Genomic DNA, 27,408 nt, shown 5'->3' on the forward strand with positions numbered 1-27,408 from the left:
GGAACGGGTTACTTTGGGTTCGGCGGTTCACGCATGCGCAGAAGCGTCAAATGATGTCATGCGCAGAAGTGCCAAATTGCAACCTGTGCGTGTGCAGAAGCGCAGACGGGGATTGCGTACTGCTCATGTTGCGAACGGGGCTCTGGAACGGATCCCGTTTGCAACCAGAGGTACCACTGTATCCTGTTAGACCTCCTTTAGACATTCCCTTACCTGTAGTTGCTCCTATGCTCATCAGAGACTGTCAAAAGACTTCAATCTATGAGGATGTATCAGATGTCATGGTTAGTAACTGTGCAGGCAATGTAGATCCCAAGGGGCTGGCCTTAATTGCAACTGTAATGTCTGAAGAATGAGCAAACAAAACATCTAAGAGGGCTCAAAATCCTTATTAAAAAAAGAAAGGCTTTAACTGCCCTCTTAAACCCAAGTAATGAAGGAGCCATATGGACCTCTCAGGGAAGGGAGTTCAAGTGTTGTCACCTTATGAATACCTGAGAGATAGTGAGAAGGGCCTCTGTAGAAGATATCCGTTCTTACCCAGGGTGATATGGAGGAAGGTGGTCCTTCAAGTAAACCTGGGACTAATCTACACTGGTCAGTTACAAAGTTAAAAACTTGTTATAAAAATGTGACACCAGAAGGCGCTGCAGAGCAGCAAACCATAGTCAATGGGAAATTGTATTGAGGGTTATATTACGTGGTTTCTTTAAGCGTTTTTTTCAGATCAGTGTAGATTCAGCTCTGGTCACAAGCCATTTGGACTTTGAGGCATAACACATAATGTCTGCTGTGGTGGCTTGGTATAATGGCTGCTACATGTAAAAGAGCCAATGGGTTTTTATTACCCACCATGCCCCAAACAACAAATTCAAATAGGACAAGTGGGCTTGATTTATAACCATTTCTTTTTGGAGTAACAATCCACTATTTCCATTTCCTTTTATTGTGTTGGACAAAGCTCAGCTGTGACGCCATAAATTGGTCACAATACTATGCAAATAGATTTGAATAAATTCAGATTAACTTTATACTGCTGCTGCCAATTTGAGTAATCCTAAGCATAATAGAACAGTATTGTGACTTCCCTTGATCTGGACGCTATAGTTCTATCGATGCAGCCTAGAATAGCATTATATATATTTTTGCTGCTGCAACAATCACACTGTTGACTCATGTTAAGCTTGTGGTCCACTAAGACCCCTAAACTTACTAGTATACACTGATTTTATTTTGAGTATGAATGAATAAACATCATTTCCTATCTGTGCATAAAGGAAGTGGAGTTATAGGACCTTTCCTATATACCATCAATTTCAGTCCTCATTCAGGTATTCCAAATTGCAGGTCTTAATTTAATGAGACCACAGGCAGGACTTCAAATTGATGGAGGTTGAAGGCGCTTGCATTTTATTTGGTAATTTCTACTTTCTAATGAGGAAGAGGTGCTATGACAGCCTTGGGGGCCGTATGTAGCCCCCGGGCCGTAGTCTGGGGACCTCTGATGTAGCACATGGTAATGCAGTCTTCTGTAAGAAGCTAATCCATATAGAATTCAACACTATTTGAATGTTGCACAGGTGACTGAAAACCAGTGTTGGTCCCAGGCTCAAGTGGTGGTGTGATGTAGTTCCTGGAGTCCACAGAGATTATTTTTAGGAAAAACAAAGGAAACCTACTATACATATGTTTTGAGAAACGAGCATTTATTCGGAGTCTATCACTGAAATTTGTTATTTAGGGAAGCATGCGGCAAATAGGTTTGCTTGCAGCCTGATCCAATGCATGAGGTAGTTCCCACGGAGCTCAGCTGGTCTTAACTGCTTGGTAAGTGTGTATAGGATTGCAGGCATTTTGTACAGAGTTCGGCATGTTGCCTAAACCCAGGAAATTAATAGCTTTTCACACTGTTCTTCTATGTGCCAATTACAAAATTCCTGATGAGTTTGCATAAGATAGTTTTTCCAGATTATATCTCCCCTCCTGACATTTTGAAAGGATGCAGTTGCCGCCTAATCTATAAGGAGAGAATGGTGTATCACAGTGGCACTGAGACAAATAGCATTCATCACTAGGGGGTTCCATCAGGTCTTAATTTTCCCTGCACTGAGCCATGTTGCTTAATTCATTCCGATTCCTTTGAGCTGTTTCTCAATATTCCCAGAGAGCACAGGCAATTCATTTTACTGATTTCCTTCATTGAGGATAGATAAAAATATCATTAAACTTATCAGCAGGAAAATGGTTTTGAAGGCAGAAAGAGGCAAGCAATAAAAAAAATCCCCCACAAGATTGCACCAGTACCCACTTCATCAAAGCAGTACAGATTATAAATGTTAATTTCCCTTAAAAGCTGGGTGTTTATTTCATAAAATACAATCCTTTAATTACAGGTGTGCAATAACTGACCACCCACAGGCAGCATTACTGTGGGTAGGATATTGTCAGGTCTTGCAAGGAATTTAGGTAAGGCCAGTAAGTGTGTGGAGATAGAAAACCTTTTCAATACTGCAAACTGCAACACTCTTTGTCATATAAGGTATTTGCTTTCCCCCCCCTTTTTTTTGAAGAAAAGGAAATGGGTATTCTCACCGTTTCCAGAATGGTTTGAGATTGGAGCACACAAATATAAGTGCAGGTAACATGCTAATATTTCTTTTTAACCTGTCTTTAAAATGCTCTCACTTTTTAAGTGGACTGCCCCTTTCCACCCCACCCATAACCTTAAAGTTTTATATTATGCTGTTGGTGTTGCATTCTGTTTATTAGTCGCTTATATAACTATGACTGATATAAGAGGGATTGCCTATTTCTGTATAAATGTAGAGTTAAGATGAGCCTCCGAGGCTCTGCTCCAGGTCCCAACACTATCTGAAATAAGTTGGGATATGGGATTTTTCTGATGTGGAACTCTATTCCATGAACCAACATCACTTGGCACCACCTTTATTTTCATTTCAGCACTTCTAATGCTAGTTTTTGTTTTAAAAAAAGTTTGTTTATTTAATCTATAGACTAGTGTGGCTTTTATATTTTTAAAGTATTTAAAAATACTTTAAAATATTTACCTAGAAGACCCCAGTTTTTCTATATTTTACTCGAGACCACATAAACAACTGCTCAATAGCTGTGTAGTATTCACAACACTAATGCTTCTTTATAGATATCATGGCTACTTAATTTTTATTTTATTAATAAACAAAGTAAATCAAAGATAAAGAGCATAAAGAAGTTACAGCAGGTTGAAAGCAGCATAAAGTTGGACATTATAAATGAACTTGTTGATCCAAAATATTGTAAAACGTATCCATTCCCCATAAACCTGTTAGGCTGGTTTGCACATATTCTTTGGTAATAAGTAACATCTTTTAGATAACCAAGCAGAAATCATTTAAGTTCCAGGGGTTCCGGTAAATATCAGAGATATTAGCCTGGACAGATTTCTGGAATATCTCTATTTGAGAACAATTCCAAAATAGGTGTATGCAATCTGCTTTATTAGGGACGCGGGTGGTGCTGTGGGTTAAACCACAGAGCCTAGGGCAGGGGTCCCCAGACTATGGCCTGGGGGCCACATTTGGCCCCCAAGGCTCTTTTATGTGGCCCCCAAGGACCCCCGCCGCCCGCTGCCGCCGCCCGCTCTTACCAGCGCGGCGTGGCTGCCGACTTCCGACCCCGTAAAAGTGACAGAAATAGGTTGTGCACAACGCAAGCGTCATTTCCAGTGTACTTCCTGGTCAGAGGAGGCTTCTGCACATGCGCACAAGCTATTTTCGGCGCTTTCCAGGTCGGGAGTGTGCCAGAAATAGTGTTTGTGCATGGGTGCACGAGCTGAGCGCTCCTGCGCCCCCTCCCCTCCCCTCCGGCCCACCATGCAATCAGCACGGCGGGCATCCGGCCTGAAGCCGGGTAAGTTTGGGGACCCCTGGCCTAGGGCTTGACGATCAGAAGGTCGGCGGTTCGAATCCCCGCGACGGGGTGAGCTCCCATTGCTCGGTCCCAGCTCCTGCCAACCTAGCAGTTTGAAAGCACGTTCAAGTGCAAGTAGATAAACAGGTACCGCTACAGCGGGAAGGTAAACGGTGTTTCCGTGTGCTGCTCTGGTTCGCCAGAAGCAGCTTAGTCATGCTGGCCACATGACCTGGAAGCTGTACGCCGGCTCCCTCGGCCAATAACACAAGATGAGCACCACAACCCCACAGTCGGTCACGACTGGACCTAATGGTCAGGGGTCCCTTTACCTTTAATCTGCTTTATTAGTTGATTAAAAAGAGCCAATTAATTATTAAATAAGGCAGTAGTAGAGAGGCAACAACAGAATTTAACAGACCCTCCATGTGTCCCTATTTTCCAGAGATTCCAGTCCTGGATTTACAGGACTTCGTTTCTGATCTGAACCCAGAATATCCTGCTTTTTCTTAGGACGTCCCTATTTTCATTAGAGAAATGTTGGAGCAGGAAAAGTTATGCAACTCATGAGCCAATGAGATAAGTAACTATACAACCTTTGGAAGTTATCTGAAGGCAGCCCTGTATAGTGAAGTTTTTAAACGTTTACTGTTTTATTAAATATTATTATTGTTGTTGTTGTTATTGTTGTTGTTGTTATTTAAACAGGACACCCCTATTTTCATTGGTACAATGTTGGAGGGTATGAGTTAAGTGGGAGCTGAGTCAGGGTGTGTGCAGAGAGGCATGGGCTATATCATTAGGCTCCCTACTGCTGTGCAAAAACAGTTGCCTGTCAAGAGGTTTTACATGGTTTCATACCCACGCAGAGCTGTGGGTGTGTGAATTTGTGTGTGTATTAATTTCAGGCGCAGCTTCTTTACCCTGACATGAGGAGTAAGGGATATGTTTCCACAAAATTGTGAAAGTACTGAGTGCGGGACAATGCTGTATGCCATGGGTAGGCAAACTATGGCCCGGGGGCCAGATCCAGCCCAATCGCCTTCTAAATCCGGCCCGCGGACGGTCCAGGAATCAGCGTGTTTTACTTGAGTAGAATATGTCCTTTTATTTAAAATGCATCTCTGGGTTGCATCTCTGGGTCTGAGGAACAGTGGACCCGGCCCCCTGCTGAAAAAGTTTGTATTTCCTTCAGTGTTGAGAGAATTGACAGCTGAACTACTGTTTAAAATGCAATTCGAAACACATAAGAAGGTAGAAATATGAACAAGGCAACAATATTCAAAAGTAATTTTTTTTATTTCAACTCTATAAAGTATACAACAGGCACTCGGCAATTACAGCTGCAGGGAAAATACAGAGCAAAACAAAAGCAGTTAAGTTTATGATAAAAAGTTTTTTTGTTTTTTTAAAGTCTACATCAAAAGAGTGCAACTGGTCAAAGACCATTTGATGAAAGTGTATTCTTGGACAAACAAAACTAAATCCTCCTCTTTCATGTAGAATCCTCAGTAAGAAGAAAACCAAAGGAAAAATAGCCATTAAGATTATAAAGGAAGCCACCAGTGTAAAAACAGCATACATTGGAATAAGTACGGTAGTAGGCAACGCTGAATCAATTTCCCTTTGCTATTAAAGCCTGAAACATCAGTGTCTCAGTGCTGTGGTCTGTTTATGGAGTGGACTGTTCACAGAGGAAGAGGACACACAACACACTTTCAGTGTTTAGCTTTCTAGGTGTTCTAGGTCAGAAACATTTGCATATACAAGGAAACTCATAGAAAGCGCTCGTCCTGTTTTGTTCAGTGGTGCAACAAGATTCACTCCTCCTGCAGTCATTGGTTTCACAATGGAAAGAATATGTTTTTTTGTTTGGTGTAAATTTGACAGTCAGTTTGCAAATCATTGGTCTGATCGGAATATTTTTGCAATGGAGCCTATTATAAAATGTGATATGTTTGAACTTTTACTGCACTACAGTTTTAAAATTTGCACAGCTTAGCAAAACAGGAATACCTGTATACAGACTGATAGTATGTCATATATTAATTTGACCTGCACATACATTTATACATTTCACAGAAATGACGCTGTATCTCATTAACAGATACACAGCTCTGGTACATTTATAACAGAAATAAGAGAACAACTTCATCATTTCTGTAATTCATCAATATTATATAATAAAGGCTTATAAACTGTTAGCCGAAAGAACTGTAAAACGCAGCAAGCTAAGAAAGGACAACATTTTGAGGTGTGTTTGTCTTTGTCATGCAGCATAACACCAAATTTGTATTTTTTTTTTAAATAGGATGCCATGAATTTTAAGGCACTTGCAACAATGCCAAATAACTAGATGATGGTCTAAACTATGGGACAGATGGACAACGGTACAGTTGACATAAGTTTCAGTAATACTGACAATTATGACATTAATTCAAGTCTACTTTGATCTAAAAACATTACCTTACAAATAAGCAAATGAAAGAATAATGCAATGAAGTTCTAAATAAAAAGCTATATGTGTACCACAAAATATCAACACGAAAAAAAATATCTATTTACATAAATATTTGCTTGTGGTCCTATTTATTAAATAAGAATTTTCTGTGAATGATGCAGCACTGTAATAATAAGCTAAAGCTTACCTGTACCTTTAGAACCCAGTTCTAGCAAATGTGTCTCCATTATGGCAGCAGATTTCTTTTTTTATGCAGATACACCATCATTTCATATGTTAAAGGGAAGCAGAGGTCCCAAGCACGTTTATAGGGAGTAAACTCTACCAAAATGAATGGACCTTACTCATGAGCAAATTGATCTGAGGACTGCAGCCATAATTAATAAGTAGTCTGCAGACTATATTTCTAAGCAGAACTGCTGGCAAGCTTACATTCCCAGCTATGTGATTTGGACTTGGGTCACTAGGTGATACAGTGGAACCTCGGTTTATGAACACCTCGGTTTATGAATTTTCGGTTTATGAACTCCGCGGACCCATCTGGAACGGATTAATTCACTTTCCATTACTTTCAATGGGAAAGTTTGCTTCAGTTTATGAACGCTTCAGTTTATGAACAGACTTCCGGAAGCAATTACACCCATGCTTCAGTTTATGAACGCTTCAGTTTAAGTACTCCGCGGACCCGTCTGGAACGGATTAATCCACTTTCCATTACTTTCAATGGGAAAGTTTGCTTCAGTTTATGAACGCTTACTCCACGGACCGTCTGGAACGGATTAATTCACTTTCCATTACTTTCAATGGGAAAGTTCACTTCAGTTTATGAACGCTTCAGTTTATGAACAGACTTCCGGAACCAATTGTGTTCATAAACCGAGGTACCACTGTAATTCAGTCCTACTGCTACTTGGGAGTTGACCCATCGAAATTAATGGTCATGACCAACTTAGCTTCACTGATTTCAGTGGGTCTACTCTGAATAGAATGTAGTTGACTTATTCCCCCCTTCCCCCCCTCAAATTGGTGTGGTTAGTTTTTCCACTCCTGCCTGCAGCTACTACTGTTGTGTGATGGAGCTAGGGACACCTGTACTAGTATGGCCCTGCTTCGTGTCCTAGCCAGGCACAGAAAACTCACCATGGGATCGATTCCATTCTCCCGTGGGATCTGCATGGAAAGAGTAGCATGTGCACCAGTTGTAAGTTGCAGTACACTGAAATGTGAATGTGTGTGTATATGCTTTTGTATCTATGTGTGAATAAAATGTATTACTTATAAATGCAGGGTTTACTAATACACACACGCTAGCTTAAGATACTTAAAATACATTTGGTAAAGAAGATGCAAGCGAGTCATATGAAAAAATAAATCTGTATTAAGTGCACACCGCACCAATTATATACTATTGAATGCGGCTCAAGGACAAACGGAAGGAATCAAGCATAATAATTCATACCAAGCTCACTTTGAAACTTTCCTTGCATAATTATTACTAAATTTATGTGTGACTACTCTTCAGCTGAAAGCTTTTAGTTTAACACATTGTAATTTGAACTATTTAGAGTGCAAACAGCATGTTCTCGTGTTTTTAACCAGGAAAAGTCAATGAATCAAAAAGAACAAGTTTTGCATTTAAGTTTCAGAGCTGGGGTTCAGAGAGTGCTTTTTAGAAGTGAGTCCAGCTGCAATGTAGAAACAAGGTGACTTTTGACCAAGATGACTAGAGTCATGTTCTAGCCCTATTGTATAAAATGTCAGAAAATGCTTCGGATAGTGTTTAAATGCTTAAGTTTAGAATTGCATATGTGTTGGACGGTGCATAAAAGTAATTGGCAGATGTAACAAATGCTGTGCCATACTGTTCTAGTTACAGGTAGGTAGCCATGTTGGTCTGACGTAGTCGAAACAAAATAAAAAAATTCCTTCCAGCAGCACCTTAAAGACCAACTAAGTTTTTATTTTGGTATGAGCTTTCGTGTGCATGCACTGAAGAAGAGTGCATGCACACGAAAGCTCATACCAAAATAAAAACTTAGTTGGTCTTTAAGGTGCTGCTGGAAGGAATTTTTTTTATTTTGTGCCATACTGGTTTAATGAATCACAGAAATATAGACGGTGATTGGTTCTCATTGCAACACAGAGGTTTGTTTTTGGCATACTGGTTTAATGAGCAGCAGAAATGATAAATGATGATGTAAAGCTTTTTGCTGTCTTTTATTGGTTTATAGTTTAAAAAGCAGGAGGCTGACTATTAGTTTTAGAAGCCTGAGTTACATGAAATTATGTTCTTCCAGAAAACTGTTGATATATTTACTTATTGAAGAATGATGTATATCTGCTTAGAAAACCTCTGTTCAAGTTGTTGATAGCTTCATGAATGTGAAGAATTGTCAGATTAAATTGAAGGATAACTCTGAAGCGGCATATTTGATTTCATGCACTTGCAAGCAAAGTTTAATGATATTGACCAGGGATTCCCAGACTAAGGCCCGGGGGCCGGATGTGGCCCAATCGTCTTCTAAATCCGGCCCACGGACGGCCCGGGAATCAGCATGTTTTTTACATGAGTAGAATGTGTCCTTTGATTTGAAATGCATCTCTGGGTTATTTGTGGGGCATAGGAATTTGTTCATTCCCACCCAAAAAAATATAGTCCAGCCCCCCACAAGGTTTGAGGGACAGTGGACTGGCCCCCTGCTGAAAAAGTTTGCTGACCCCTGGAAAAGATTATTGGTACATCCAGCACTATCTGGGATTATTGCCACAATGGTTAACTAGATTTTGCATGCTGGAAGGTCTGTGATTACAGCTACTGTATGCAGATTCTGTAATAATTCCTGGTATACAATAAAGTACCTTCTGTAGACTGATTTTATAGGATTAAATAAAGTAGCACTTTATTTTTGTTTTTACTTCCTTCTGCTTTACTTACCCATGTTTTAATTGCTATATTTTAATGTCTCTTTTGATAAATTGTAGTAAGCAAGCAAATAGCATGCCCCTTCAGCTTCAGCACAATCCAGTACAGTACTTAGGAAACGGTGATATCTCTGTCTAGCTGCACCTCACTAGCCAAGAAGGCTTCATAGTCCTTGCTGATGCTGGTTTTGGCCAGAACAACTCTAAACAGCTCATAAGAAGCTGTGTAAGGACGAATGTGCAAATGCATCAGTGTAGGGGAAGACTTGTCATGTTATAGTGGTGTAAAGTTTTGGAAGCTCTGAAGCAGACTCCAAATGGTGCTGCTGTGTTTGTTTGTGGTTGGATCCTAGTGTTCCCACAAATATTCCTACTCCTGATCCTTTATGTACTGGAGAGTGCTCTTTCCTAAGATCCAGTGGTTATGTTGTTCCTGACCACTAATGCTCATGGTTGTTTTATCACAATCAATCAGGTGGATGACACAACAAATAGTGGGAAGGCATTCCTGCCCCCTAAAAAAGGGCTTGAATATCTTGGTTATTTCGAGGAAATAGGATCACAAGTTTGCTGTAATGTATACCAGTGTCAAACAGGAATGACTCCTGAAAGAGTTATGCTAATGTCAAATGTGCAAGTATATAAGGAAGTCCATGATAGCTCTTTTTCACTCCTTAAACCCACACATTCTCTTCTAATGTATAAGACCAGCAGCCTGGCGGCCTTGAGAAACTGAAAAGGTTGATTGAGCAGCTGCTAATTTTTAAGAAGCGAAGATTTTGAGGGCTATTTCGTAGTTTATATTGAGTTAGTAAAAAACAAACAAACTGCATTGTATCTCAACATTGCTTCTGGGAGAAACAAACTGAAAACACAGTTCTGCTGTGTTTCCTAAATCATATAAGTCTAAAAAACTTTTTTTGCAGTGATATACATTTAACAAACATGCTGTTGTAAGTTACAACTAACTGCTTTGAATGCATATAACCTAAAGAGAGTTTGAAATTTTTCATTAAACAAATTGGGTTGGATCTACACTGAGGCCGTATCCTATGCATTCTTCATTTTTGCATGAAAACAGTGGGATTTACTTCTGAGTAAAGCATGCACTGGGTTGTGCCGTGAGTTAGCTGAACTTAAGTCCCATCTGGAGTTTTGCCTGAATTCAAGCCCTATTAATTCCAAAGGAAGTGAAATATTGGAAAGGGCAAATTAAGGAGGAGGGAGGTGTAAGTACAAGAAAGATGGAAGCTAGGAGGAACACGGATTTTCAAAAAGGAGAGGGCTAAGTTAACTCATAAAGAGCAAAACTGGAGATGAAAATTGCTTTTTTTGGATTCAGGTTATTGTGAGATTGCAGTGGTGTTACTCCCCAGTGGAGGGAAATGAACAAGGGAATAGATGTGTTTATCTTCACTGGCATTTCATATTATGTGATGGCATCTTAAAAGTGGGTTGTAGGGGTGGTTTTTTATTGAACTAATAAAAACACTGTTGTAAGGCTGCATTAGCAGTGAGATTACTTCATCTAAACGTGCAAGTATATTGGAAGGTGCAAGTATATTCTCGGTAGATGTCTTCACTGAGATTCTTATCATTGTTCTATGTTTTTATAATCTATTACTGTCAAAAGAGTGACACATATATGTTAGAAGGCTCAAGCCTAGTAAGTATGATTCACCCAAACTGAAACGTTTTAAACTCTCATTAATTTCTGTATGCACTCAACTCTCCCTTTGATATGAATGGGATTTTGAAGTGGTCCATTTCAGCTGCACACATTTCAGCTCCATGTTTTTTAGTTTTTTAGTTTTTACGTTTCACGAGGAGAGCTGAATTATTTAATGTTTGAAATAATCAAAATACAGCTAGAAAACAGTGGGACTAAGAGAATTTGGCAAAAAGCAAAACAAATGATGGCAATGCTATATGAAGGAGCAGCAAAAACGTGTGTGTGTGTAAATATTATTTTGAGATTTTAATTGACAATCACATTCCTTGCTACATATTTTCCTGAAAAATGATTGTGGATGTTTGGTTATTTCATGGATTAAAAAATGTACATAGCACCTATATAGTATGCAGTGAGTCTTGCATTTTCCCTCCTTGGGCTCTAAAAGGTAAATGTTATTTTAAGCTCAGTGTAAATTCCTATTGGACCAGTTGGCTGCTATCATTTCCTTTCTAGGACCTTTTGATAAGCACATTTCTCTTTGTTTATAATATAGTTATTATATATATATTTATATATAATATGTAAAATGAGTAGTTTTATGAATAATCTTCTACATGCTCTTATGTAGCTGTACCAACAAAATTAAATGTTAGACCATGTTCTCAGATACGTGTGAGAACCGACCGACCCAAACTTGCTTTAACAGTTCAATAAAAACTGTAGCAGTTGTGCTTTTGTTATCAGTTTGGGAGAGGAAAAAGCACATCAGAAATTAAATATGGAAAAGGGTAACATTCATTCTTGTCATGAATACTGCTCAAAAAGAAAGACAACCTATATAGCACTGCTTTGACATTAACTCCAAGACCAATAGCTTTGTGGTCCTCATTGGTTTAATACGTTGGCCCGCTTTAAGAGGCCCAACACACTCCTTTTGGGAGTACCCCAGATCCTACACTGTAGATTCTACAGTACTTAACATTTCAGAACAGAATTAGCAATACAATGATATTGCAGCTAGAATTATGTGCATCTTATTCTATCAACTTTCAAATTACGGCTGGAGCAAGTTCATTACAGTGATAGAAAACACATTTAATTACTGATGAAAAAGGCTTGCTTCAGGACCACCATGTCAACTGCTATGTTAAGTTCAAACAGAAAACATGTGAAGAGCACTATTGTCATCTAAGCGAGAAGTCCTAATGCCACTGTAGTTACTTTAGCAGCATCAATCAAGGCATCATGGTGACCCCGAGCACTAATCCTTCCCAATTCCTTCAGGTCTGCTGGCAGCCATGTCTCAGGAAGCTGTCTTCAGCAAGGCAGAAGCAGGTAAGAGAAATACATTAAAAGTCTATGTCCCATCCTGAGTTGTCATCAGGTGGTGGTTCCTCGTTGTCCTCAGGGAAGCTATCAAAATTGCTTGTGTCTGTTGGAGATGCAACCTGTCCAGTGGGGGGAGAAACAGACTGTTTGTACTGTTGATGATGATTATTTATGCCAAAGCTGTTGTCTGGAATCAGGGGTGTACCCAGGATCAAAACTGGGGGGGGGCAAGATAGGGAGGGAAGGAAGGAAGGAAGAAAGAGGGGGGAAGGAAGGGTGGAGCTCCTGTCCGCCCCCCCCCAGCTCAGGCTGCTCCTCCCCCCTCCCGCCGCGGAGGGGGCGAAAACAGCCCGATTTCTATAACCCACAGCAACTTTTCCCCTTCAGTTTTTGGAGGGAAAAGGTGCGGGTTATGGTCCGTAAAATACGGTAATATTTTTTTTTTGCTTCAAGGGGGGGCAGCTGCCCCCTGTCCCTTGCTGGGGTACGCCCATGTCTGGAATCATTAGACAGTTTTCTGATTTCAAAACTATAATTCATGCTTGCCAATGAGAATTCCAAAGAACAGCTTTGAAAAGAACAATAATTCAGATACTACAGTTTCCATTTACAGTACTGCCATGAGATGTTTTGTTTGTTTAAATTTTGTGAACAAGCATATCATGGGTTTTGCCTTTCTGGTTATATAGTTTGCGATCTGACTAATGGAAATGTTTTTTACTGGCTGTTGATGGTCACTTGGGAAATTGAGAAATTTATCTGCAGCAATGGGATCTGTGATAAATGCTTGGAACAGGGCACTGGGGGGCTGGCGGCGTGGGCACATTTTTTATGATGCCCTGCCAGCGCGTCATGAGCTGTTGTGTCCCTTCACGGTGCCTTGTAGCTGGAGGGTGCCATGAGAAGGACACAAGAGTTCATAGTGCCTGCAAGCCTGGTGCTATTTTGCACCCTGCCCTGTTACATCCTTCTCAGCTGCCCTCAAACTGGAGGGTGGCTTGAGAAAAATGCAACAGGCACGCACCTTGCCAGTCCTGCACCACTTTTGTAAGTCTTGCAAAGTGGTGCTGGGTTTGCATAGGTGACATGAGTGAGCCCCTCGAAGCAGGACTGGCCTTCCCACTGTGCAGCCAGCACAGCATGGCCCTGTTTAGCTCCACTGGGGCGCCTGCAATGAACACTCTGTCACTGTCTTGGAATATTTTGCATGAGAAGCAGCAGTTCAGGAGCATTCAGCAGCTTGGAAAAGGCCTAAAATGACTGTCAGGGTACAAAATGAGACTTTGTAAAAAAGCAAATCCCTTTTCAGCTATGAAACTTACTGGGTGACCTTGGGCCACTCACCATCTCTCAGCCTAGCCTACCTCACAGGTTTGTTCTGAGAAGTGGAGAGGGGGAGAACCATGGCCAACACCTTGAGCTCCTTTGAGGAAAGGTGGGGCACAAATGTAGTAATAATCATCATACAAATTATAGAATCTTGAAAAGAATTGATTTGTTTATTGAATTATATACAAATGGCTGTTGCAGTGGAAAAACAAGAACCAGTACAATTGGCCAGAATAAACACAACCTTAGTAGAACAGACGTAATTAGAAACGGTTGGGCCCAAATAGCAATGGTTATGCGTAGGGCACCACAGATAAAAAAAATATATGTTCGTATTCTAAAACATGAAAGGCAGTGATACAGTAAACCAAACTATGGCTCAATGAATGCTGCAGCCAAGGTTTGTTCTTAATTACAGCTTAAAATTAGTGAGGAGCCTGCTAAACCACAAATCCCAGTTTGGACAACTTGGGAAACCAAGCCTTGATTTAGCCCAGCTTAGCAGTAAAAAAGGAGGACAGTGGCTGTTAGCTCCTCTCCAGGAGACCGCACATTTGTGTTAAAAACTAGTTATAAAGCTTACAAATTCATAAAGCTATTTATGCATCCTTTATATTTCTCATAATTCCTTTTTCTATGGGGGGGGGGGAAGCCCCTGACCACAGCAGAAGTTGGTAGTGAAGGAAATGTTATTTTATCCATATACAGTGGTACCTCTACTTACGAATAACTCTACTTACGAACAGAGCTCCGTCCGCCATCTTGGATGCGGTTTAGATAGGATTTTTTTTCTACTTACGAATTTTTAAATAGGGTTGCTTCTACTTATGAATGTTTTCTCCCAATGCATTCCTATGGGATTCGACTTACAAATGTGCGTTCGGAACACATTAAATTTGTAAGTAGAGGTATCACTGTAAGTATATTTTGAAAAGAAGCAACAGTTGACAGTGTTAAATTTGGAAACATGGAGAGAGGGAAAGAGAGTTTTAGTTAGCTGAAGGCAAAGCATCTTGGGGTGATGGAAGAGTTCTCTCTCTCTCGGGATCCATACAGCATAATGGAATTTCTAGGTATCAAGACTGTCTGTCTCCACTTAGGTTCTGCTTGGATATTTGGAAATAAAGCAAATAGTACAAAGACACCTTAAGTCTCCAGTGCTCGCTCATCCAAAGGAAACTAAACTCGGACGCGCTGCCCCTGGAACTTCTGACTGCTTGGGGAAGTGGGGAGAAGGTAACAGTCGGTACCTAAAGATAGAGGGGAACCCACTATTTTCAGAAAACTAAACTTCATGACTCCTAAATAAATTTCAAGGTTTTGTACATTTAAAAGTGATAAATTCATTCATAATTTGCTGCTTTAATTTGTAATTTACTATTTGTTTTAGGGATTTTCAAAATTGATGGATTGTTTTTTGGTACCGTATTTTTCGCTCCATAGGATGCACCTTATTTCTAGCGGAGGAAAACCAGAAAAAATATTTTTCTGGTTTTCCTCCTCTACAAGGCGGGGGGGGCGCTGGAGGGGGAGGCGGCAGAGGGACCAGTCCGGTGAGGGGGGCGGGGGAGGAAGGGGCAGCCCAGTAGCGATGCTGTCGGGCTTCCCCTCCCCCCTGCTTTCGCCGGTGTCGGAGGAGGCAGGGGAAGCCTGGTAGCAATACTAGCGGGCTTCTCCTGCCTCCCCCACCCCTGTCGACACCGGCGAAAGGGGAGGAGAAAGGGGAAGCCCCGTAGCGATGCTTCATGGAGCAGGGAAGAAGCAGCTGCCACCCGCCCCTCCATCCCTGCTCTGTGTCAAACATCTCCCCCCACCCCGCCGCTCTTAAAAGCGGCGGTGGGCAGTGGAGGAGATGCTTCACGGAGAGGCATTGGGAGAGGTGCACTGTCCTAATGCCTGCTCTTGGCAGAGGTGGGCGACGGCGCAAGAGATCGGAAGAGACACAGAGCAGTGCAGTGCCTCTCTCCACCATGGCTCCGATCCCTGCTTTTGCAAGCAGCAAAGGCGGGCAGAGGTGGACAGGCGGGCGGAGAGGCAGCCAAAAGGAGCCATTTTGGGCGCTCTTTCATCCGCCTGCCCCCCCCCACCAGAGATCGGAGCCTGCAGTCGGGAGAGGCACTGGCATCCCTCTGCTCGGACTGCAGCCGAGGGATCCCACTGCCGGATCCATGGCATTTGCCCCATAGGACGCACAGACATTTCCCCTCACTCTTGAGGAGGAAAAAAGTGCATCCTACGGAGCGAAAAATACGGTATATCACATGAGTTGCAGATGGGGAAGTGGGTGCTTCAGTTTTCGCAGTGACTTCTTAAAACCAGAAAAGTGAAATATTAAAGCATAGTTCACTGTATGAATCAAAATAAAAAATTCACTTTCATTCGAACATTGGCAAAAGCAATTTGGTTAAGTCATGAAGCTCATGCTTTCAGGATATACATTGCTTAGCTATATAATATGGGGAAAGGGTTGCTGAGGATCTTTGAATATTCTAAAATAAAATATATCAAATTAGATTGTATCCAAAGAAAAACCCTAAAACAACCAGATCTTTCACCATTCCTCCTTTTGGAAAGGCCCATGGGCTTAAAAGGTGAATGTTTGCAAGTATATGGTGACCACGGAGAGCTTTCATCCCTTGCTGCCACAGTACCGAAACCTGGAGGTACATCCATGTAGTTGGGAGCTCTGGTACAGAAACAGCTGTGCTTCTGTTCAGTCACTTATAATAAGCTACTGTTTGGAGGAATCTTTTGTATCACTGGTGGAGGGGAAGTTATTACCACAAAGAGGAGGTACCAAAAAGCAAAGTATTTTGCACTACTGTACTTTGGGGGGGGGGGAGGCGGGAGTGTGCAATTAGCTTTGACTCTGCTTAGTCCCTGGTTTATCATTTAGACTCGCATGGAGTTAGCACAGCAGTTGTGAGTGGTAGACATATGCCTGACAGCAAAAGCACAGCCTTTAGCACTGGTATAGAATCACAAGAACTTGGCAATTGGGAAGGAAATAAAGGGCATGTTGGAGAGACAGGAGAAAGGAGTGAAGGCGAAGCACAAGAGACCTAAAGCAAACTGGCTAGGAAAGAAGAACAAGCAGCTTTAGTACAATAAAAAGAAAACAAAATGTCTTTGGACATCTCAGCACTCCGTCTCTACATACATATGTGCACAAGCTCTGATGCATCAATGTCAGGGAAAACTCTTAATGCATGGCCCTGACAACAGCGTCAAGCTCCAGTATAGCTGGAGGCCCACAGAGCTTTCAACCAAAGCTGCTATTGTAGCATTGAGTGCCTAAAAAAAAAAAAAAACCCCTTCATTCTCTGTTCCAATCTAGCATGTATGAACAAATAACAGAATAAATGGTATACTCACACTTGGTATTATAGGAGGTGTCAATGTACCTTTTCTTAAACCTTCCCAGTTAAAGCCTTCAAACCACCTAAAAACAGGAAAATGATAATATAACACAAGGAACAGGATTTGCTGCCCCCCCCCAAGTCTCCTGAGGGCTGGTGGAACTGTCTACAACTGTACGGGATGTGGCATAGAGGGTGGCAGTTGGTAGGGGGAGTGGTGAAAACGGGGTGCCTTGCTATGCACTACCCACAACCACTTCTGCTAGTGAAAAGTCACACTGCATCTAGCACTATAGGGACAAGAATGGCATTTCTCTATACATGGTATATCTCAAACAAAATGGGACTTTGTGCTATATACAGAAAGCATGATGTTTGGCACCTCATTATGATATGTTATCTTGAGTGGGAACTATTCCTGCATTGGTATTTGTTAAAAAAATATAAAAAAATTATGGTCTTTGAAGATATTCTCAATTAAAAACCACCAATATATTAACCAACGTTCCATGCATTTGCTTCAATGCAAATAGCCCACAGAGCCAATGGCACCCAGTTTTAGGAGCTATAAAGCTCAAGTACATTGAATTCCCATCAGTGGGAATGGGGACTGCACTAAGAAATATTGGTTGCACCCCAAAAGCCGGTTTAAATTCAACATAGATGCCTCATAATAGGCATCCAATGAACTTGTCTTAAGCTTCAAACGAAAAGAAAGCCTAAACACTGTGTATATACTTCTCCTGTTGCCCTTGCTTCTGTCAGAATTTTCTCCCTCTGTTTAGTACTGGGGCAGGGACTGTTGCTTCTTATACCATCTGGAAAATGTCCTGTGAACTGATGGTAATAACTTTTCAGCATCTGAAACATACGTACTTGTGCTTTTGAATATCCTTGACACCGTTTTTTAAGTTCCCTAGTCTTTCTGATGGGTTGTCCCTGTAAGAAAAAGAAGAATACACCCCAGTACACAACAGAGTGGAATGAAAAAGCTGGGAGGTAATTTCATTCTTTACTGTCCTTTATTTATTTAAACATTCTCTATCCCACTGTTGTTCTCAATAGCATGCAGGGGAGCTAACAATCAAAACAGTGGACTGTCAACTCCAAGTATGACTCTAAGGCTGTAATCTCAACCATGTCTATTTTACACCAAGGCCTTTGGCAGCTGAGATGTGTTTTCAAGACCCACCCTATTATTGTGAATGTAGTATGCTTTATAACTGCCTTTAATTCAGAACATTAGGTTGTTGTAATCCACCCTGGGACCTGCTGGTGAAGGGCAGGTAAAATAATTGATAGCAACAACAACAACAACAACAACATCCTCATCATCTATTCAGAAGCACATCAGGGCCAACCCAAATACAAAAACATGCACAAAAATTCTATAGAATACAACCAACATCAAAATAGCAAGAACTTGTGGTGCTAATTCACATTCCCTTCTTGACAAAACTACTAATGCAATCTACAAAGTGTTTACCTGCATAGTTTTTTAGTTAGGTTAGCAGCATTTTTGGCAATCTTCTTTGGAAATTCAATCATGTCAATCCCCCTTAGTATGATGTTATAAGTTTTCATGGGGTCTGGGCCTGAGAATGGTGGACTAAAGAAAAGAAAAACCCAAAGTTAAAAATCTGTTTTAATATGTCTTCAAATGTTGTAAGATGAGGCAATAAAAATGTTACAGGTAGGTAGCCGTGTTGGTATGACAGTCGAAACAAAATAAAAAAATAAAAAAATCCTTCCAGCAGCACCTTAGAGACCAACTAAGTTTGTCATGAGCTTTCGTGTGTATCTGAAGAAGTGTACATGCACACGAAAGCTCATACCAATGACAAACTTAGTTGGTCTCTAAGGTGCTGCTGCAATAAAAAATGTGTTAAACTCCTGAAAGAGCTTTCATTATTTCTCTCCAGTGGATGCCACAATAATGTTTTGATTAACTAAGGGAAGCTGTAGCAGTTACGTTCAATCTGATTTTAGTGCTGTTGGTAGATTCTGTACCATCTATGGTAGCTTTCCCCATTGTGGTGCCCTCCAGTTGTTTTAGACTACTACTCAATGCCCGGGGTTTATGGAAGCTGTAGTCCAAAACATCTGGAGGGCATCAGGTTGGGAAAGAATGATGTGTAGGCCCTTAAAACCAGCAATGTCCATGTTACCAGCAGCAAATACATATTAAGTCCTGCAACTTTAAACACAGGGAAATACACATTTTAATACGATATGCCTATTTATTTAAACTATGACAGAATGCAGAATTTTGTGTGTGTAAGGGAATACTGCTCTTGTCATCATTCCTTCCAAGTTCTAAATGTACAAACTGATGAACCTATTTCTATAAATCTGGCAAATAACTCTATGCCCTTTTACAAGAGCAGGAACTACCATAATGCTTTATTCATATAATCTTGTGTGATATATATTTCACTTGAAAATATTGCTTTTTCTCAACATGAGAATACTTTTCTAGTTCTACATGGATTTATTAAACCAATATAGGCATCATGTTGGGAAAATCTGAGAATTATGTGGTCTGAAGAAGTGCATCATTCTAGGAACAGTCAAAGGTACTTTAAAATGCATATATTCAACCCTGATTTTATCACACAACAATTCTGAAAACTGCAGGGGAGAGATAGAAAAGGGGTTGGTTCAGAATCCCTATGTGCTTAAAGTTCATGGATACAAAAAGGAAAGGACAGGTGTCTTAATGACTCCCCAACTAAGTAAAATATTGTCTTCCACAGCAATGTTTTCTTTAACTTTTTACATTCCACTAGCACAACAATTTAGCTGAATAATGGCCTTTGGTGTTCTTAAAAAAACATGCCACTAACCATGGCCAAAACATATTTTGGATGACAGTATTTTTCCAGCATGTTTTGTGAATTGTAGCTTGCTAATGCTAAAATAATGAGGACCTAGACCATAGCATCATGAAATTATTTTGTTCTGCATGAGTTAAAACTGAATAACTTTTTGTGACTATTCTTTTATTTCTAGACACCAAATGATGATTTGCCTGCTTACCAAATTACATAGTACAGTATTCTGAAGATGCAATAACTGGAAATTATACAAGGTGTGCTATTGTCATTAGAAATGGTTTCAGTACCACTTCTTAGCATTCAAAGTGCTTTACAGGAATCCATTGTCCTTTTAAAGCAGGCATCCCCAAACTCAGCCCTCCAGCTGTTTGGGGACTACAACTCCCATCATTCCTAGCTAACAGGACCAGTGGTCAGGGATGATGGGAGTTGTAGTCCCCAAAACAGCTGGAGGGCTGAGTTTGGGGATACCTGTTTTAAAGGCTAAGCTGTGGTGCTCCAGATGTGGTTGGACTCCAATTCCCATAATCCCTAACCATGCTTCTGGAAGGCGACAGGTTAGCCACCCACTGTTAAATGATTCCTGACAGATGCTTATACTGCCTCTCTTAGAAGTGTAAAAACAGACCCGTTTTACATTTGTTTGCTGTCCAAAAAACAAAACAAAAAAACAACGGCTGCCAGAAGAACAAGGAATGGAACCAAGAGATTTAAATTTGTAACTGCACCTCAGTTGTTCAACCTTTCCCCCTCTAGAATGCTGTGAACCAGGGCAAAATAATAATGAACAGCCTCAACAATAAGTTTTTAGACCTTTTTGGGGGGCATAATCATTGCATATGCAAGCTCTGAACCTCTAGTGCTCCTAATCAAAGTGACAAAGGCAGAAATATTCTCTAATTTGCTGATCTATTTTTATCAGTAGTTCCAATTCAATGCCCATACCTGCCAGTCAAGAGTTCATACATTAAGATTCCCAGTGACCAGTAGTCTGCTGAAATGTCGTGACCTTTGTTCAGGATGATCTCTGGGGCTACATATTCTGGAGTTCCACAAAAAGTCCATGTTTTCTTTCCAAATCCTATTTTTTTTGCAAAGCCAAAATCGACCTGTGAAAGAAAGTTCACACACCCATCAAGAAAGAAAAAAATAAAGAGCAATTATGCAGACACAAAGGCTTGAGGAGATGCTCATGCTTTGCTTAGAACAAACCAGTTCAGAAAGAAATCTTTCATGGGAATATTCTCAGAGTGAAAATGCTGGTTGCCGTATAGAGCCGTCGCAGAAAGCAGAAGTACAGAAAGCTATGTAGGAACGTCTTTCAGACTTCAGATTTGTACAAAAACAAAATAAATGAGTTCATAACACTTGTTTAAGACTTCAGGTTTTACAAGTGGTCAATAATTACTTGATCTGCCCATCCGGTCAGCCATCATGATTGGCTGTTTTATGTAAGAACTAACCATATGCAGGCAACTCCCATTTTGCTCACATTCAAAAAGTGTGTGACCATGCACACATGGTCTGTTTCCGAATCAGGAAGAGGGTGGGGTGGGGGCGGGCTTATGCACACTCCACCAACATGCAGTGACCCAGAACGTAAACCCCCCCCCACAAAACAGGGGTTGCCTGTAAATAATGTAGAGCAATGTGAAACAGGTTCAGCTGTCCCAAGTTTCAACGTTGTGGTAAAGTTACGAGAGAGTAGATTTTGTCTCAACATTAGAATAAGCTTCTTAATAGTAGGGAGCAATTCAGCAATGGCACTAATGGCGTAGATGGGTGGTGAGCGCTCTCTCACTGGAGGTCTTCAAGCAGAGGCTGAACAGCCATCTGTTAGGAACACTTTAGTTCTGGATTTCTTGCATCAAGCAAGGGTTGGATTAGATGGGCAAAGAGCCTCCTCCTTCAGCTCTCTGATTCTGTGTGGTTTGTACTTGAATACTTGATGGTTTCTAGCATAAAAGGAAAGGCACTCCTATCAGCCTTAACGATTGTCCCATCTGCAGCCATGATCTCTTTCAAGAACAGTATGTAATAAGACAGGCATGTCTGAGACCTAATTATTTTTTATTGATAAATATAGTGCACCACAGCACAAAAAAACCAGAGGATTGAAATAATGGACTATAACAGAAATAACACAGGTATGGTTTGAAAAAGAGCAGTTATAGATTCAGTGTTTCTTTGGATGAAATGTTGGGGAAGATGTCAAACTCTTTATTTAGTACTGGAATCGTGATATGAACAATAAATTTCTGAGCATAATGCCACAAAGGCTATTTAAAACCAACTGTGAACTTCAACTTCTGCTCGTCTAAGATTCAGAAATGGTGAGATTAATTTGTTTTCATTAGTACTTTTTATAAACTGATCTGTCCTGGAAGTACAGAGCTGAGTACTGCTGTTCAGCCAGAAGCACTATTTTATGGCTGTTATAAACCCATTAGAGAAGGCATTTTATTATAATGGTGGAGACGACAGACCCTTAACTACAATGCCGTAAGCATGTCAATGTAATATTTTATTGCTGTTTGGAAGAAAAACATCATGAGTACTCACCAGTTTGGCATAACCTCGGTGATCTAAAATGAGGTTTTCTGGCTTGAGGTCCCTATAAATGATTCCTTTGGAATGCAGATAGGCAAAAGCTTCTACCACACATGCAGTATAAAATCTGGTTGTAGAATCTTCAAATGAACCTCTGCAACCAGGGATACAGGGTGTGGGAAGTGAGAGGAGAGAGATTGAGAGATCAACAGTGCTTTACATTTATGCTTCACATGAACATATTTGTATTTAAAACGTTTCATACGCATTGTTTCTGTAACAAACACATCATCTTTTTGGTTTTTTTTTTTAAATCTCCATATTGCAGATAATGAAATACAGTAGCAACTTACCTAAGGCCACGCCACCACGGGCTCCTTTGGGAGGAAGGGCAGGATATAAATTGACATCATCATCTCATGACAAAAGTTAAAATTGAACTTGGGGTGCCCTGGTTCATAGCGCAATGTCTTAGCTATTACACAACACCAGCTCCAATGTACGAATAAGCAGAGAGGCAAAACATATCATTTTAAGGACTCTCTCCTCTGATACAAACTTAAACCAGTCAGCTTAGGTCATCTCCTGATGCCCAGTGCTATATCTGCCTACCATCTGACATACAGCGAGACAGGGCTCTCCCAGTGCTACTCATATGAAAGCGCTACAGGTGCTGGAGAGTTTGGATGTGAAAAGGAGCAAAGAGGCATCCCTTCCCTTCTATACCTGCTAGTTGAACAGATAATGGGTGCTGGGGCTTCTTGGGGATTTGGAAGATGAATCTGACCCTGTTAATGCCACGACAGATGCTGCAGTATAACCTGACTTGTAATTGGGCTCAGAATAAGCCTAGATATCCCCCAGTTTTGTTTGGCTGGAGGAGGGGGAAATAGATTTGGTTGCTGAGCCTGGTTACAAGTCGTACTAGAGAAGGCTTCACCAATCACTAATCTCTCACAAACCACCCTAATCTCTCATAAGCCACTTTGCCCATTTTTCTTCGAAACCTAAATCCTAGATGACAAATGCCCCCACCCCTTACCCTGTAAGGAAGGATCAAAATAGCAGGGACTGACCAATTAGAACCACAGAGCATGTCAGATTTGGGACGCAAAGAACCTAGAAGTTCCATCATTATGAAGGTAGGCATCAGATTAATTTTGGTCTGCACTATAAGAAAGGTTTGCTTTTGCATGGCTGAAAAGTACTTTGGGGGACATTGCAGTGACTTGTGTAACTACATACAGGGTTTTAAGTGTGGAATAATTGCTTTGATCACCGGCAGCAGTAAACCTTAAAAACTGAGAAAACATCGTTCAACCATTTTTAGCGTGTAATGCATATAAAAACAACCTGAAGGACTTGTGGTGTCAGGAAAGCATATTTCATATATTTAATGACTTGACTGCAGCAGCCCCACTGGCTGCCAGAGAAACACTACTGTGAAACAGCTGTAAGGTTATCATGGAATCATATTTCTTTCCTTGTTTGCTTAGTTGTTGAAGGCTTAGGATTTTTTAAAAGCCACAAATATCTTCCTCACATGCTGCACTAAAAATAAAAATAAAAGTATTCCAGTGGGAACAAAGAAAGGTATTGATACCACAATATTCTCACGTGCATATCGCAAGGTCGAAAATAATTGGTATATATTACAGTCAGCTGTCAAACATTGTATTTCAGGAATTGGAAATATTAAATCTTAAATTCTTTAATAATACTGCAAACTGTTTATTAGCAAGCTTTTTGCAGTATGTCCCCACCCCCTAATAGAAAAAAGTCTGCAGGTACAAACTTGTTTTCAGCAACTATTCTACTCTTACATTCCCCACAAATACTTTTTAAAAAATCACTTTAAACCCTGGGCTGAAGCTTAGAAAGTGTTTCAAAGATCAAATCATTTACGATCCATTTAAATATTGTACCAAGCATTTCCCCCCAATATAAATTCAGCTTCTACCTTGAATTTCAATGTAAGCTGTGTTTCCATCATAGGTTAACATTTTTATTTCTGCCTTATAACTGGTCAGAAAATTACCTTTAAATCTACTGAAACTTTTCCTATTTCCTGAGGTGAATGCTGTTTTGATACCATAATGTTTCAGTTACTAAGTAATATTAATGGAGGGTCTAAGGAAAAGCAAAAGATAAACCCTTTTCAAAGCTAGATGGCAGTATATACCATGACTATCAGAGAAAAAGAATTACAAGCATTTCAAAGGTGTTTAAAAAAAAAATAAGTAAATAAACAAACCCCAGCACCTTGCAATTTGAGTGTGTAGGGGTGTGTGTGTGTGTGTGGTTTTGTTTTGTTTTTAAAAAAAACTAAAGGTTAGGAATTCACTACTCAATTTTTTGTGAAGGACAAAAGAAAAGTAGCTTTTGGTAAATAATTATTCTACCCTTCTTCCCTTTGTTCTATTATGTTAATGCTGCTGGTTACTAACTTTCTAACTATTATCAGTACAGTTTATTCTCACTAATTCTTAATTCAGAGTGACCATTCAGTATGCTGGAATAATTTCATTTCCTATCCAAAGGAATGATGCAGTTTCCCTTACCTGTCCCTGAGAATTGTCCAAAGCTCTCCACCCAAACAGGCTTCCATCAACATATATAAATATTTGCTGTCCTTGAACGTCCTGTATAGCCTATTCGAGAGGGAGAAGAAAACTGTAATTTTATGTTGTGAACCGCCCTGAGATCTACGGCTATGGTGGAGTGTTAAACAAATTTAATCAATAATAATAATACTAGGATTTGAAAATTTAAATCAATATAATCTATTATTATTATAATCTAGGGGCAGGAGGGAAGAGAGTTTGGGGATGATATTTTTGATACTCTGAAGCTATAATGCTATGCCCATTTGCTTGGATGTGGCTCACTGAACTCAGTGGGGCTCGCTTCTAAGTCAACATGCGTATGATTGCACTTAGACAATAGATGCATCCAGCAAGGTTGTATAGGGCAGCCTATACAGGCAGAGAGGCACCTGGCTGCAGAAGTTAACATTCCAACTCATTGAAAGTGACGGGGACAGCAATGGGGCTTGAAGTTTAGCATGCTTGTCTCCCCCCCCCATCTTATGTTGAGTCCACTTGGAATAAAAATGGCTTGTATATTTACTAATAAAATGCATATATATATATTCCTGTATTTTGACCTCTTCTGTTATTTTGGAAGTTTTATATTGCGCTAGGTTTTACCTTCAACTATACTACAGATACAGACTATACTGCAACTCACAGATGAATCGTACAGTGGTGCCTCGCAAGACGAATTTAATTCGTTCCACGAGTCAATTCGTTTTGTGAAAAATTCATCTTGCGAATCGCGGTTTCCCATAGGAGTGCATTGAAATTTCTTTTTTTGCTCATAGGAACACATTAATTAAATTTCAATGCACTCCTATGGGAAACCGCGATTTGCAAGACAATTTTTTTGCAAAACGAATTCGTCTTGCGAGTCACCATCAGATTGCAAGATGCATTCGTCTTGCGAAAAATTCGTCTTGCAGGGCATTCGTCTTGCGAGGTACCACTGTACATAAAGATAGAATAAAAGATAATTCACACACTATGCACACATGCACAAGCACAACTTTCTCCACCCCTTCTTCCCACTCTTGCTAAGGTTGGCAAAACTGCCAGCAAATAAGGGATGGAAGGAGTGTTCCCGACCCGTTTGAATGTTCTTCCTTGCTTTTGAAGTCGTCTTGAAAGGGTTTGAGATTGGATTATGAAGGTATTGCTATAAATCAAAACTGCATCACAATTCCTGCACTTCATTTGATGCCTCAGGGTGTTTGAAGGTCAGCTATAATGTTTAGAACCAAGGAATAATCTATGTATAATCAAACACTGCAAGTGGGGTTGAAAAGCACGTTCCATCTGCACACATAGGAACATACCCTTATGGTAGGTCAGATCAGTGATGCTTCAAGCTCAGTATTGCCAACACTGCCTGGCATCAGCTCTGCAGGATTTCAGACAGGTCTCTCTAAGTCCTACCAGGAGACAGTGAGAATTGAACCTGGGGCGGGGCCTTCTGCATGCAAAACGAATGCTCTAACACTGAGATAAAGCCTTCAACCAGTACGGATTTATCAAGGGAAACCACAATAGTACCTCACAATAAAATCTGAGTGAGCCCCTTGCATGATCTGCTTCTCTGAGCGGATGTGCTCCTGCTGTCTTGTGTCCACTATGTGGCGTTTCTTTAGTATCTTCATTGCAAACGTTTTTGATTCGTCGCTTTTCAACTGGACCTTAAAGGGGGGGGGGAGAGAAAATGGCAGATTGGAATCAGGGCACACAATGACTCCTCAAGTAGCTAAAATGCTGAACTTTGAACTACAAGTGAAGATAAAAGTTAATACTCTTGATATATTTTAACATTTGGACCCTATAAAGTTTGTGAAAGTGCAAACACAAAACAGGTGGCACTCTCTCTCTCTTTTGCTACATAAGAATAGTTGGTCTCAAACAGTTGGAAGGACTTGCAAACTTCCCTTTCCAGCATGCTCACCAACTCTGCATCCTGTCTCCTCGCATCATGTATTCTTCAGTTACAGAGCCTTTTGCAATGAACCACATGCTAGCATTGATTTCAATTCAGAAATTCATCAGTTCCAACAAAACAGATGAGCTTCTCTGACATATGTGCACTTCAAACTGATATTAAAAACATGTTTACCAAACAAAAAACAAACCCTATAACTCCTATTATCCACACCAGCTGCAGTTCTCAAGTCATCTTCAAGATCATCACACAGAGTCCATCACAGTAGACCAAGAGGGGCTCCTTGGTCCTCCTGTGGGTTTTCATGCAGGAATGGCTGTAGCTAGCTGACCAACCAAAGTGGGCCAGACACACTTCAAGCCACTGAGGTCACCCAGTCCACAGCTGGGCCTATAAATACCTCCCAAGTGTAACCCCTTCTTGAGTATGTTATCTGCCTAATACCTGGAACTGACAACCACAAACTCACAGCACCTGTATCTTGTCAGGATTCAGTTTATTGGCACTTAACCT

At 40.5% G+C, this 27,408-nt stretch overlaps 1 protein-coding gene across 5 annotated transcripts in view; it reads right to left on the reverse strand.

Moving 5' to 3' along the window:
* Positions 1–11,744: 11,744 nt before the first annotated feature.
* PRKG1 (protein kinase cGMP-dependent 1) overlaps positions 11,745–27,408 on the reverse strand; it is a 581,919-nt gene continuing 566,255 nt past the window's right edge. For 3 of the 5 annotated variants that reach the window (XM_088670276.1, XM_035137531.3, XM_035137530.3), the window contains 8 exons: positions 26,502–26,641; positions 24,933–25,022; positions 22,384–22,525; positions 20,767–20,930; positions 18,471–18,593; positions 17,861–17,923; positions 17,001–17,067; positions 11,745–12,415 (listed from right to left, as the gene is read on the reverse strand). In XM_088670276.1, coding sequence (XP_088526402.1) covers positions 12,317–12,415; positions 17,001–17,067; positions 17,861–17,923; positions 18,471–18,593; positions 20,767–20,930; positions 22,384–22,525; positions 24,933–25,022; positions 26,502–26,641 — 888 coding nt within the window. In that variant the 3' untranslated portion in view covers positions 11,745–12,316. Of the gene's footprint in view, positions 12,416–14,770; positions 14,876–17,000; positions 17,068–17,860; positions 17,924–18,470; positions 18,594–20,766; positions 20,931–22,383; positions 22,526–24,932; positions 25,023–26,501; positions 26,642–27,408 lie in introns of all 5 variants that reach the window. The other 2 variants (XM_088670275.1, XM_088670274.1) reach the window with 1 other exon arrangement.

The sequence above is a fragment of the Zootoca vivipara genome, chromosome 5 (genome assembly GCF_965207765.1).
Source record: "Zootoca vivipara chromosome 5, rZooViv2.hap1.1, whole genome shotgun sequence".
Lineage (NCBI taxonomy): Eukaryota > Metazoa > Chordata > Lepidosauria > Squamata > Lacertidae > Zootoca > Zootoca vivipara.